The sequence below is a fragment of the Pituophis catenifer genome, unplaced genomic scaffold, assembly GCF_029215685.1.
Source record: "Pituophis catenifer annectens isolate HBS135680 unplaced genomic scaffold, rPitCat1.0.hap2 SCAF_8, whole genome shotgun sequence".
Classification (NCBI taxonomy): Eukaryota; Metazoa; Chordata; class Lepidosauria; order Squamata; family Colubridae; genus Pituophis; species Pituophis catenifer.
Window position 1 is genome coordinate 30,435,426 of NW_027256888.1, and position 12,588 is coordinate 30,448,013.

At 37.1% G+C, this 12,588-nt stretch overlaps 1 protein-coding gene across 2 annotated transcripts in view; it reads left to right on the plus strand.

The window, feature by feature from the left end:
• The window catches only part of CLCN3 (chloride voltage-gated channel 3), a 78,725-nt gene that overhangs the window by 14,688 nt on the left and 51,449 nt on the right, over positions 1 to 12,588 (plus strand). The window contains exon 1 of one of the 2 annotated variants that reach the window (XM_070948195.1): positions 9,785 to 9,941. The exons of the other annotated variant lie outside the window; for it this stretch is intronic. Coding sequence (XP_070804296.1) covers positions 9,863 to 9,941 — 79 coding nt within the window. The 5' untranslated portion in view covers positions 9,785 to 9,862. Of the gene's footprint in view, positions 1 to 9,784; positions 9,942 to 12,588 lie in introns of those variants that run through there. 2 annotated transcript variants of the gene reach the window in all.

The window sequence follows — 12,588 nt, forward strand, 5'->3', positions numbered from 1 at the left end:
GGAAAAAACTGGAATATACTGGGTAGTAAGATGAGAAAATTACCACAGTTTGATTAAAATGGATGTAAATACTTTCTATGTAATTGATGTTTAAATAATGTAAGGAGGAGAGTTCCTCTTGCTTCTTTCTCTCTCTTTTCTACTTTTTCTTTCCTTTTTTAAAATATTTTCTTATCATATTCCTCTCTTTTTGTTTTTCTTTTTTTTCCCTTTCTTTTTTTGAATCTTTCTTTTTGATTTCTTCTGCTATACTTTTATTCCTTTTTTCTTCTCCCTTTCTCTTTCCTACTTTTACTTTTCATTATTACTATTAAGAGAAGTGATTCCCAAGGCGGGGAAAATGTGATTATAGAAAAACTATAAGAAATATGAAGATTATGAATGAATTTTTGATTATTAATAAGAATTGCTGATAGATTTAAGGACTACAGAAATTTTTTTTTTAATGGTCTAAAATATTGTTCTTTATAGAAAATAAGAAAACGTGAATGAAGCTTTGAATATTACCAAGAATTGCTTATAGACTTTATGATTACTTTTAAAGCGAGAAATGTCATTATAGAAAAATTACAAAAAATGTGAATATTTTGAAAGAATGTTTTAAAAATATTAAGTGTTCTAATGGATACAGAAAATTGATTTGAAAGTGGTTTAAAATGTTGTTTTTTCATAGTAAATAAGAGAATGGGAATGAATTTTGAATATTAATAATGACTTGTTTATAGACTTTATAACTATGGTAAATTGGTTTTTAAAATGGTTTAAAATGTTTTACATTTAAAAGCAAGAAACAAATAGGAAATGGGAGAAATTTAAAGAAAATTAATAGTTTAGGAAAGAGTAGGAGAGAAGATATATGTTAAAACGCATTATTATTTTAAATTGCTAAGGAAGTATGATTTTGGGGATTAAATGATTAAAGCTAAATTGTGAATTAGTCAAATATAAGGTTAGGAGTGGAGGAAAGCATTCCTGGAGAACAGCTGATTAGGCTGTGAACCAGACAAAAATAAACCTAGGAGGAGCGGAGGAGGCAGTGCTGGAGAGCAGTTAGAGCCAAACTGCGAACCAGTTAAATATAAAATAAGGAATAGATCGTCCGGTGGCTCCGTGTTCCCCGATTGGACGCTCCTTCAGGAGCTCCAGCCCCGTGATTCTGTTTGCTGCTAGAACAGCGAAAATCAGCTGTTCTAGCGGCTCGAAACTCTCCCCCAGGGAAAAAGGGGGAGAGAAGAGCAGAAGGGTCTGGGTAGAACTCCCCTAGATCCCCAGTCTTTTTTTTTAAGCCTGGGGTTTGCAGGGTGAGAGCTCTCTGAAAGCCCTTCAGTGCTCCGGATCCGGGACGATTCTGCTTTAAGCAGAACAAGGGGTCGCGACCACACCAGCAGCGCAATTTTAAGGATTATGAGAAAATTCGAATCTGGATGCTGGCAGAGCAAATCAGGAGAACAGGAAATGCAAGTATTAAACTTTAACTCCGTTTAAAAGAAAAAGGAAAAAAGATGGCGCTTAAGGGCATTTAAAACGAAAGTTACAAGTGAAAGTGATCGTTAAAACTGCAAGAAAAACGTGGCAAGAAAAAGATTTAAAGTGCTAGTGAAATGAAAAAGACTATGGTATTGATCTTAACTACTTTATACTTCTAAATTGTGTGGAAAATTATTGGATTTATTGACCTGATAGCTGAACAAATTTAAAAATAATTGGACTTTGAAAAAAAAGAAAATGGCTGGCACCTTTGAAAGTGCTAAAGGACTATTATTACACACACCAGCAAATATACAAATAAGAGCTATAATACATGAAAATTTTGAGTCATAAACCACTGCTTTACTGGAAAGTCTTAAAGGTTTTTTTGATGAAAGGTCTCAGGAAGAGGAAACTGTTTTGACTCAAAACATGGAGACAAAGGAGAATATAGTATCATTTCAAGGCTTGTTAGACAGTAGTGAGCTGTTGGAACAAGATGGGGCAGGAATTCAGTTTAATGTGACTTTGGACAAAAAGGATGCTTTCCAGACCAAGAGGGGAAAGCAAAGGAATCTGGAAGAGTTTAATCAGGAGGACTTGAGAGATTTATGGGGGTTTCAAATTAAATGAAATAACTTTAAGAAGACAAAAACTTTCAAAGAGACATCAACCTCAAATCCAAATTTTAAAATTCTCGAAAATAAAAGCAGAAGGAGGAGCAATGCTGAAGAAGAAAGAATTATCGAAGAAAAAGGACTGGAAAAAATACAGAAAGAAGGGAAGAACTGAAGATTAATCTTTTTTGGGGAGGATTTTGGCAATAGGTTGAGAAGTTTAATTAAATTTGTATTTTTAAAGTTTATTCTAAGATAATATAAAGGAAGTGTGTTATTACAATTGGTTCTGGATATAAAAATGATAGCTTCTTAAGAGTTATTGAGGTAAAAATGATAGCTTTTTAAGAGTTATCGAGGTATTAAAATGGTTAATTAAAAATTTGAGGGACACCTTTCTGAAGGGTTTGAAATTTATATTTTGAGAAATGATTTAATGTCCTATTGATGTATTAAGAGATTTTTAAAATGTTTAACATAAGATTATAGTATTTTAAGAAGGTATATGAGATAAAATGTTTAAAGTTTTAAAATGTCTAATTTTATGAAGGATTAAAGAGGATAAATGTCTAATTTAGAACTTTATTAGGGAGCAATGTTGATTGAGGAAGAAGGACTGGAAAAATATAGAAATGGTTAATTAAAAATTTAAGGGATAGTTTCCTGAAGGTTTTGAAATTTATACTTTGAGGAATGAACTAAGAAGGTCTTATTGATGTATTAAGAGGTTTTTTAAAATGTTTAATATAAGATTATATTATTTTAAAAGGTATAGGTGATAAAATGTTTAAAGTTTTAAAATGTTTAATTTAGAATTTTTAATGCTGAATAGTTAGAAATTGATAATTGGTTTATGAAGGAATAAAGAAGATAAATGTTTAATTTAAAATCTTATTAGGGAGCAATGTTGAAAAAGAAAGGTGTTTGAGGGATGAAAATGAAATTTATCAATGTTTGTTAATGCTTGTAATATTGTTAAAGCTATTGGATTATATACCAAGAAAAAGGCTCTTATATTCAGGAAGAAAGAATTTAACTGATTTTGAGAATTTACAAAAGGGAGGTTGATGAATTTGCAAAAGAGGAGTTAAAGAGTGTGAGGGAGTTTTATACTTTGTAATAGGTTAGTATATTTTAGCTTTTGCTTGTTAAATGTTATACCCTGTTTTTGCTCTGGGAAGTCGGGGGGGGGGAGGGTTGGGTTGGGATAAAATTGTTGAATAGATAAAGGTACAAATATAAAAGTAAATGTGGGGAAAATGTTACAACAAATGAAATGATAATATCAAGATATAAATATTGGAGGAGTAAGAGGAAAAAAGATGTATTCAGATGATACACTGATTGATTGATTATATATTGTATGTATGCGTGTTTATAAAATAAAAACTTTTCAAAATATATATATATATAAGGTAAGGAATGGAGGAAAGCATCCCTAGAAAACAGCTAACTAAACTGTGAACCAGCTAAAAATAAACTTAGGAGGAGTGGAGGAGACAATGCTGGAGACCAGTTAAAGCTAAACTGTGAACCAGCTAAAAATAAGGTGAGTGGAGGAAAGCATCCTTGGAAAACAGCTGATTATGCTGTGAATCAGCCAAAAATAAACTTAGGAGACAATACTGGAGAGCAGTTAAAGCTAAACTGTGAACCAGCAAAATATAGGTTAGGAGTGGAGGGAAGCATCCCTGGAAAACAGCTGAAAAGCCGTTATCCAGCTAAAAATAAACCTAGGAGGAGTGAAGGAGAAAATGTTGGAAAGCAGTTAAAACCAAACTGTGATCCAGCCAATAAATAAGGTTAGGAGTGGAAGAAAGCATCCCTGGAAACCAGCTAATTAAGCTGCAGTCCAGCTAAAAATAAACCTAGGAGGAGTGAAGGAGATATTTTTGAAGAACAGTTACTGTTTTTGAAATGTTTTGAGAGGAATAAAATATTTTATGTTGACTATAAGATGTGATTTAAAAGAAACATTGACTTAATTTGGATCTTTGAAGTAAGGAAAATATATGAAATACTGATTGTTAAAATGATAAATGAATATTATGAAGAGCTGTTTAGATTTGAAGTTTAAGATTTAGGGTGATTACATAATAGCTAAATGTTAGAATAAGATGTTAGATTGAATGAGAAAAATTGGATTTAGATTTGTTCTGTTTTCTTTTTTCTTTTTTTTTTCCCTTTAAGATGTTAATTGATGAAATTTGGAATTTATACTTATTTTATATCGGATCAAACCCTTGCTCTAAAAAGATGTTGTTTTATGCCTTATGTCAAAAAATAAATAAATAAAAATTTCAAAAAAAAAAAAAAAGCTAGATCACCGGTACCTTGGTCCATTCCCTGTGGAGGCAGTCATTAACCCGATCCCCTACTGCCTGACCTTGCCACGCTCGATTCGTGTCCACCCAGTCTTTCATAGATCCCTCCTTGTCCCAGAAAGACCAGCCTGTCCGCTCTGCCAACCGGACCGTCCCCAACCAGTGCCATGAGATGGAGATGAACCACCCGAGTATGAGATTGCCAGCATTTGGGACTCATGGTGACTTAAAGGACGTTTCCAGTATCTCAGTGAGTGGAAGGGATATGGGCTGGAGGACTTCACCTGGGAGGATGCAACCTCTGTGCATGACCCTATCTTGGTGAAAGCCTTCCATGGCCAATTCCCGTCACGGCCGCATCCATATCGTCAGACCTGGGGGAAGGGCCCTGCGGTGAGGGATAATGTTGTGGTCCACCAGCAGCCTGCGGAGCTGGCAGCGGAGTCGGACAGCAATGAGGCTGAGGAAGAATAGGGGCCAGTCCTGGAGGCTGGGGAAGACCCGGATGAGGGCTCTGCGTCGGAGGCAGAGATGGGGCCAGGGCCATCGGGGAGGGATGTGTGGACTCCAGAGCCTCTAGAGGCTGACAGTAGAGAGGCAGAGGAACAGGAGGAGCCTGTTCCTAGTGCACATACGAGAAAAGCTGCCAGAAGGCAAGAGCAGCTAAAGCAAAGAGGACGACTCAGGAGTAGGGCCAAGAGATTATTGGCCCCTCCCATAAGGCTTAAAAGACCAGCAATGGCTCTTGGACTCTTTGTCGGAAAACAACGTTGATAGACTTGTTCTTGTCTTGCTGCACTTATCTCTGGTCAGCGTCTTCTGCTTCTGAACTTTTGCCAAGAAAAGTCTTTGGCAGTTTGCCTAATTATACCAAGGTTGGTGATTAGACTGAAGAATTTGTGTTATGAAGAATTTGTTTTAATTTAGTTTGGACTACACTGAGAATGAGTTAATTCTCAGCTGTTCTAATAAAGTCTGTTTTGGAACTGTTTGCATCTAATACAACCTACTTGGGCTTGGGTCACAACACTGTTGGACCAATTTGGCCTTCCGTAGGTGGTCTCTTTGGTACCCCAGAGAATGCGCAGCTCCCTCGCTTTTATGTTCCACAGGCATAGGGAATAGATGCTCTCTGCAGCCATTGGCCGAAGGGGCTCCTTTACACACTTCCTCCCCTGCCACTCATTCCAAGAGTGGTACAGAAGATACTGGAGGAGCAGGCGGAGGTCATTCTTCTTGCACCTCATTGGCCCCGGCAGTCTTGGTTCGCCAACCACAAATCTTTGTTGGTGGCCCCTCCCTGGAGGATACCTCAGGGCGTGGCCTCGCTCAGCCAGGGGGCGTTGGTCCACCTGGACCCACTGTGGCTCCAACTGACCGCCTGGCACTTGAGCAGCGCACTCTGAGTGGAGACAACTTCTCCCCCAGGGTTATCTGAACCATCCAGGTGTCTCAGAGATCATCCACTGACCGCATTTATTTGGCCACTTGGCCAGCATTTTGGGATTGGTGTGACTGTATGGGGATTTCTTCCCTTCAGGCTTCAATTGCCCAGATCCTGGAATTTCTCCAGGACGGGCTTAACAGAGGACTATCGCCCAATACACTTCGGAGGCAGATGTTGGCTATCTCATTGGTCCTGACTTGTGGGTCCCTTACTCTTTATCCCAACATCCTCTTATACGCAGGTTCCTGAGGGGAGCCACTAATTTGTGTCCCCCCGTGGTGCATAGGTATCCCACCTGGGACCTGTCTATTGTACTGAACTCTCTTACGGGAGCCCCAGCCTCCGTCTCCTGTCATGTATAGTCGCCTTTTTGATGGCAATTATTTCCACCAGGTGGATTTTGGAGATTGCTGCCCTCTCCGTACGAAGTGACCTCTGTGTATTTCACACTGATTGCGTGGTCCTTCAATACGACCTTCCATCAGATGCAGGAACTGATCCTCCCCAATTTTTGTCCTAATCCTGCTCACTCCTTGGAACGGCGCTGGCATACATTGGGCATTTGGAGGGCCCACCGTATTTACCTTTTTTTTTCTTTAATTTATATGCCGCCCTTCTCTGGAGACTCAGCGTGGGTTACAATACATTAAGCAATAGCCTTCATACTTTTGTATATTTATACAAAGTCAGCTTATTGCCCCCACAATCTGGGTCCTCATTTCACCTACCTTTGAAAGGATGGAAGGCTAAGTCAACCTTGAGCCTGGTGAGATTTGAACTTGCAGTAATTGCAAGCAGCAGATGTTAATCTGTTAATAACAGTGCTTTAGTCCACTGTACTAAAGTTCTTGTACCTTAAGAGAACTGTTGACTTACGTCGGGCAGAGTCATTTGTCTCTTTTATTCCAGTCTCTTTAGGTTGCAGGGTCTCTCCTTCCACATTGGCAGATGGATTCGTCAGTGTTGTGGCCCGCCAGCGGCCTGCGCGGATCGTGGCTGATCACGATGACAAGGCTGGTGTGGGGTTGCGCCAGCAGCCGGCGCTCGCGTCGGACAGCGAGGAGGCTGAAGAGGATGTGCCAGAGGCAGAGACTCAGCAAGGGCCTTCAGAACCTCCAGAGGCTCCTTCAAGTGAAGAGAGCGAAGTGGAGGAGCCTCTCCTCAATGCTCGAGCACGCAGGGCTGCCAAAAGGCAGGAGTGGCTACTCAGGAGGAGGAGGTCTCCTCGAGAGTAAGTTTTGAGGATAATTGGTCACTCCCTTAGCTTATTTAAGTTGCACGCAGTTAGTAATTTTTTGCTAGAAACAATGTGTAATTATTACAGAGCATTTTGGAGAGTGAGTGTCTTATCGGATCTTGTTTTCTGGGCTGGTTGCCAACCTTTGCTGGACTTTGTTTATTCTTGGTACGTTATAACTTTGATAAAGACTGTTGGTGTGTGTCACAATCCTTGGGAATCCGGAGCTGGGGCAGAACAGTCAGACTATCACCAAGGTGTATGAACTGCGCTCCTTGCCACAACCATCGCATCTGATGGTTGTGGCAAGGTTGTGCCATCAGATGAATGCCATCTGATGGCATTCCACCTGCAGTGCGGCTACTTCTGTGGCCTGGGACATGCAAGCACCTTTGACCAAGATCTGCAGGGCGGCGACTTGGACGTCTCCTTCGCCCTTTGTAAAGTGCTATAGGCTGGACCAGTTTGCCTCTGCTGAGGTGGCATTTGGCCGGAGGGTTTTGCAGCGGGTTCATTCTGTCGGGGAGCCTTCTGACCAGACTGGGGCCCGCCCGTAGTTTGGGACAGTAGGCTTTGGTATGTCCCATTCCTGGCTGCTGTCTCTACCACTGTGGAGAAGGGGCGTTGGTCTCACCTGATAGGCACCTTCTCGTTGGGTGGAGACAGCAGCCAGCCCCACCCTTTGCCTGTCTGGTCTTCCTTGTTGACTTTTCCTTTCTTTCTCCCGACACGTCGAGTCTGTTTATCGTCTTTGCCAAAAGCTGGATATCCCTAGCAACAGGACCGGGACTTAACTTTCTACAGACTCAGTCCTTCAAACTGAACAGACGAGAACAACCCATTCTTGGCTGCTGTCTCCACCCAACGAGAAGGTGCCTATCAGGTGAGATCAATGCCCCATACATGGAGAATAAGTTTAGCAATATTCAACAGTTTCACTTTTTTCCAAAATTTTATTCGTCTGTGAATTGTGAATTGAAACCAAACCACAATTATGGCTGCACAAGATCTAATGAACAAGAAATTGTATTTTCTGATGAATTAACTTCATTCTTATATCAGAAATATGTGTTACGCATCTTAAAACATGAATCCATTGATTTTCTAAAATTGGATATAACGATTCTATGTCCCACACTCTAGCTATATAATGCTAGCCTTCCTTTTTTTTTAAAAAAAAATATTTTTTATTGAGTATTTTACATTTTAAAACCAAGCACACAATAGCAAAAGAAGTTGAGACAAAAACAAAAAACAAAAACACCCACATCAAACGTTAAAATACAATACTAACAACAGATATATACAATTTTACAACTTTCTGCATCAACTTTTGTCTTTACTTTTAGCTTTTATCCTCCTGCTCCTTCTCTTTATTTTTAAATAGTCATAATTAACTGTTTTGTTAGCAGGATCATTATTTACATTATATCCAGTATGTTAATATCAAATTTCACTTTATATTCTTATTTCTTAATTTGATTTCTATTTTCCAACCATGTATAAAACCTATTCCACACTTTATAATAATCCGGGTCTTCTCTTTTTTTGATCTCCTTCCTTCTATTTCATATCAAATAGAGTTGTATTGGTTGGTTTCATTTCAAACATTGGATCTTTTAAAGATCTTAAATTGGTAGGTATCTCTGAGGACGCTAAGGGCTAAGGCAAATCTAAGCAGACCAGTCTCTGTCTATGTGTGTATGTATGTTCAAATTTGGATTATTCCACAACAATCTCTTGGATATGATTTTGGAAATAATAACAGGAACAATAATATGTCTAGCATTTTTCAGGTGTGGAAATAAAGATCCTTACTTAATATATTTGAACTCTAAAACCTGTCAAGCATTTTTAAAGCTTAAAACCACCTAAAGATCAGGCTTCTAGAAATAATGTTCCTTCTTCAGTTGCCAAAAATCCTTATGTTGAGTCTCTTGGTTATTCACTCTTTTTCAAAATATTATATTGCAGAAGTGGAAAGCCACTATCCTGATACACATGAGATACAAAAGTTGAATTCAGTTGTTTATTTCCAGGCTGAAAGAAAATGAAAAGTCATATGCGTACAAATTCTATGTTTGATACCACAATTATAAATTTCAACAGTTTTCATAAGCTCATTAAGCTTTAAAAGAGAAAGTTTTACTTAGATTTTTGCATTGGTTAAGTGATTACAGTGGCATTCTTAAAATGAAATATATTAAATGACTGCAAACTCTTCATTTTTTGAATGTGAATATAAATTCATTATTTTAAGCCATTTTGTGATTTGTGTCTGCTACTTGGTAATAATTTACAGATCTAGATCTAAACAAAAAGTGAGCAATCGATAGAAGAGGTCGTATTTATTCTTCTTTTCTTAGAGAAATGAATCTCTAATATTTGGACTGTATAAAGAAGCTGTAAGGTTAATATGGCTGCCTTTTCAGTGCTTAGACATGAATAGAAGCTGATATTGCTTGATTTAGCTTGGACTTCCTTAAACCAGTTTATTCTGCTTTACTTCAGGCTTAGTCACCTTCAAAAACAGCAGACTTCATAAATTAAGTCTGCTGTTCCACCTTTAAGCACTCCTAGATTGTAGTCAGTAGCAACCAGGCTGCAATAATTTCCCTTTGATGACATCATCGATCGTGGAAGAACGGAGTTGCTGCAATAAGCCGCACACAGTCCAAATCCTGATTGAATATGGCAGCTTCCCAGTCTGCTGTTGTGCTATAAGAAACGCCGTGGCTATTGTGCTCTTAAAACTCCTTTCGTCAAGCTCATGGAAGTATCTTCTGATCCTTATTTACCATACGATGGGGGAGGAGATGGCATTCCATTAAGAGAGTTGCATAAAAGAGGTATAGCAAATTTGTTGTGATTTAGTTTCTTTTATCTTTTTGTCATGTGCCAGTTGCTTTCAGAGTAAGAGAGAAGGTTTTTGTTTTTGTTTCTTTTAAACAGCTGCATTTTTGACAAGCCTCTCTCATTTCTTTTTACACTAGATCTACCTACATGGGTTGTGCTTCCTTGTTGATAAACCATTTTTTTCCTAAGATCATCAGCAAGCGACTCCATCTTCGGTATTTGGTTTTCTTTTTTAAAAAACAGAAGACTTAAGCTTTGATGTAAATTGTGTAATACTATAACCCCATAGTAATGGCTGCCATAACTAGAATGACCAGAATTAATCAAGGAAGCTATTTTGACTCCTTCAGTGAAAGAGAATGCTGTTCGTACTAGGCGTTGAAGTCTCTCTATATGCTGTTTAGTATTAACTCCTTCATGGCATTTTGAATGTTTGGTGAAATATGAATTTACTGTGATTTAAAACAAGTCCTTTATTGTAAAAACAATGGGTTACATTGGTTTTTATTTGCAATCTTGGGAAGTTTTGATTTCAATGCTATTTTTCTACTGCTATGCCATTAAAAAATTTGTATACTGTAAAAATATTTTTATGCTTTTTCCTTTATCAAGTGATTTGAAGCATTGTTAGAAGATCAGCAGTTTTCAGGTTACCGGAGGAGAGGGTGTAATTGGGGGAGCTGACAATTCATAGGGAGTCTGTTGTTCAAATAGTAGCAGACATGTATTTTTCTGGTTAATATGGCTGTTACAGTCTAAATGAGTGATTGTGACATGGAATGATTATGCAAAATAGCACACAAATATGATAGGCAGGTTTTTTTTTAATATAACACTGTTTCTTCTTCCAGTTTCAGCATTTATCGTGGAAGCTGCTGTCTTAGCTTAAATCTATGAGCTAGATGAAAAAGAATTAGTAAAGTAGCACTAGTGAAGCTTTCTATTTTATTTCTATAATATTGGGCTTCCTTGAAAACCCTGTATAAACTAAATTAACTAAAATAAAATAAAATCTTACTGACATTTATTTCAAAGATGTGTGGACTTTTTTCTGATAACTTTATTCATACATATAATGAATAAAGTGTTCAAATAAGATTAGGGTGTGCCTGGACTTTGCTCTAAATGTACTGTTTATGCCTTTCATTTTGTATTTATTTAAAACTGAACAGTAGGTTATCTTTTCTGTGACATATCAGATTGAATTCTTATATAACCCAGACAAAGTAAACTTCTGGTGAGCTACTGCTAAAAAGTTCATATGACTGTCATATGGCATTTAAACTGAAAGAAATGCTTTGTTCTACACATATTTTGATTAGTATATTCTGTGCTTTATTGCAGTGTATAATAGGTGATTTGATTTTGATGTAGTTTTAGACTATATGGGCCTATCAATAGAAAGAATACTGAAAAAAGTGTCATGCAGCATATCCTGGGGATCACCACAAGACTGTATTTTTTTTTTAAATGAATCAGAAATTACCTGTTTTTTCTAAGAGAGGTGACACATAAGCAGGATCAAATTAGGCATTTATTTTTTTCACATGCTGAGCCCAAAAGGTTTACCATTATTGGTCTAACCCTGTTGGAAAACTACAGAGTAGTAGGTCTAGTTTTCTTTTCCAGCCTGTCAAGTTAGTGACTAATACCATGCCTTGCAGTATTGAATTCCACAAGTATGTATTTTGTGAAGAAGCTATTTTGTGTTTGAAATCTCCAAGCATCTTAAATGGATGAGTCTTGGTCCTAATGTTTTGAAAGAGGGAGAAAAACTCCAATTAGTTCAAATAGGGATGTAACTCTCACCAGCTGAACAATATAATTATGAAATCTTAAAACAGTTTTCTTTCCTGTCATGCTAACATTGGAGCTACTGATTCCATTTCACTTTTTTTAATGCAGGTTAAATGTTGCAAAAATACTCTCATCAATTATTAAATATAAATGCTCTGTTGAATGCTTGATACTAGGTTACCTAGGCTTCATTTTGTTCTCTTTCTTTCTTACATTGTAATATATCTCAGAAATTTTTCTTTCTTTTTGACATTCTGCTGTTAATTTTAAAATATAATCACTTGTGCAGAGCACAAAAAATAAAATTAAATTTATTTGTTCATAAAAAACATATGCAGCTTCTTTTTTAAAAAAAGAAACATTTATTTATGGGATTAAGGAATATTCAACCCTGTAATCTTCCCATTCCTGAGTCATTCGAATGTTAAGAATAGTTGATGCAGTCAGGATAATCTATAGGTGGAAGTGTGTATATGTGTGAGTTTTATAATGTCTAGTAGACAACAATGTTTCAAAGAGACTTGATTTAAAACAAGTGAAGGGGGACAGGAAGCCAGTCCTTATCTCTTTCTTGTTGAAACTGTCTTGTTCATCTGTATTGTACTTCATTATCAGATTTCTCATTTCTAATTATAAGTTATTATAACTGTTACTGGGAAATTAATAATTTCAAATATTTTGATCAAATATTACAAAGAATGAGTTTTTGGGTACAGTTAAAAAATTGCAAAACCATTAGGGTTTCATGTTTATACATAAGACAGTTAATATAACTATGGAGATTGTTGCCTTTTATTATACATTATTATATGTTCTGTAGAAATTCAGTTCTGTGATTGATTG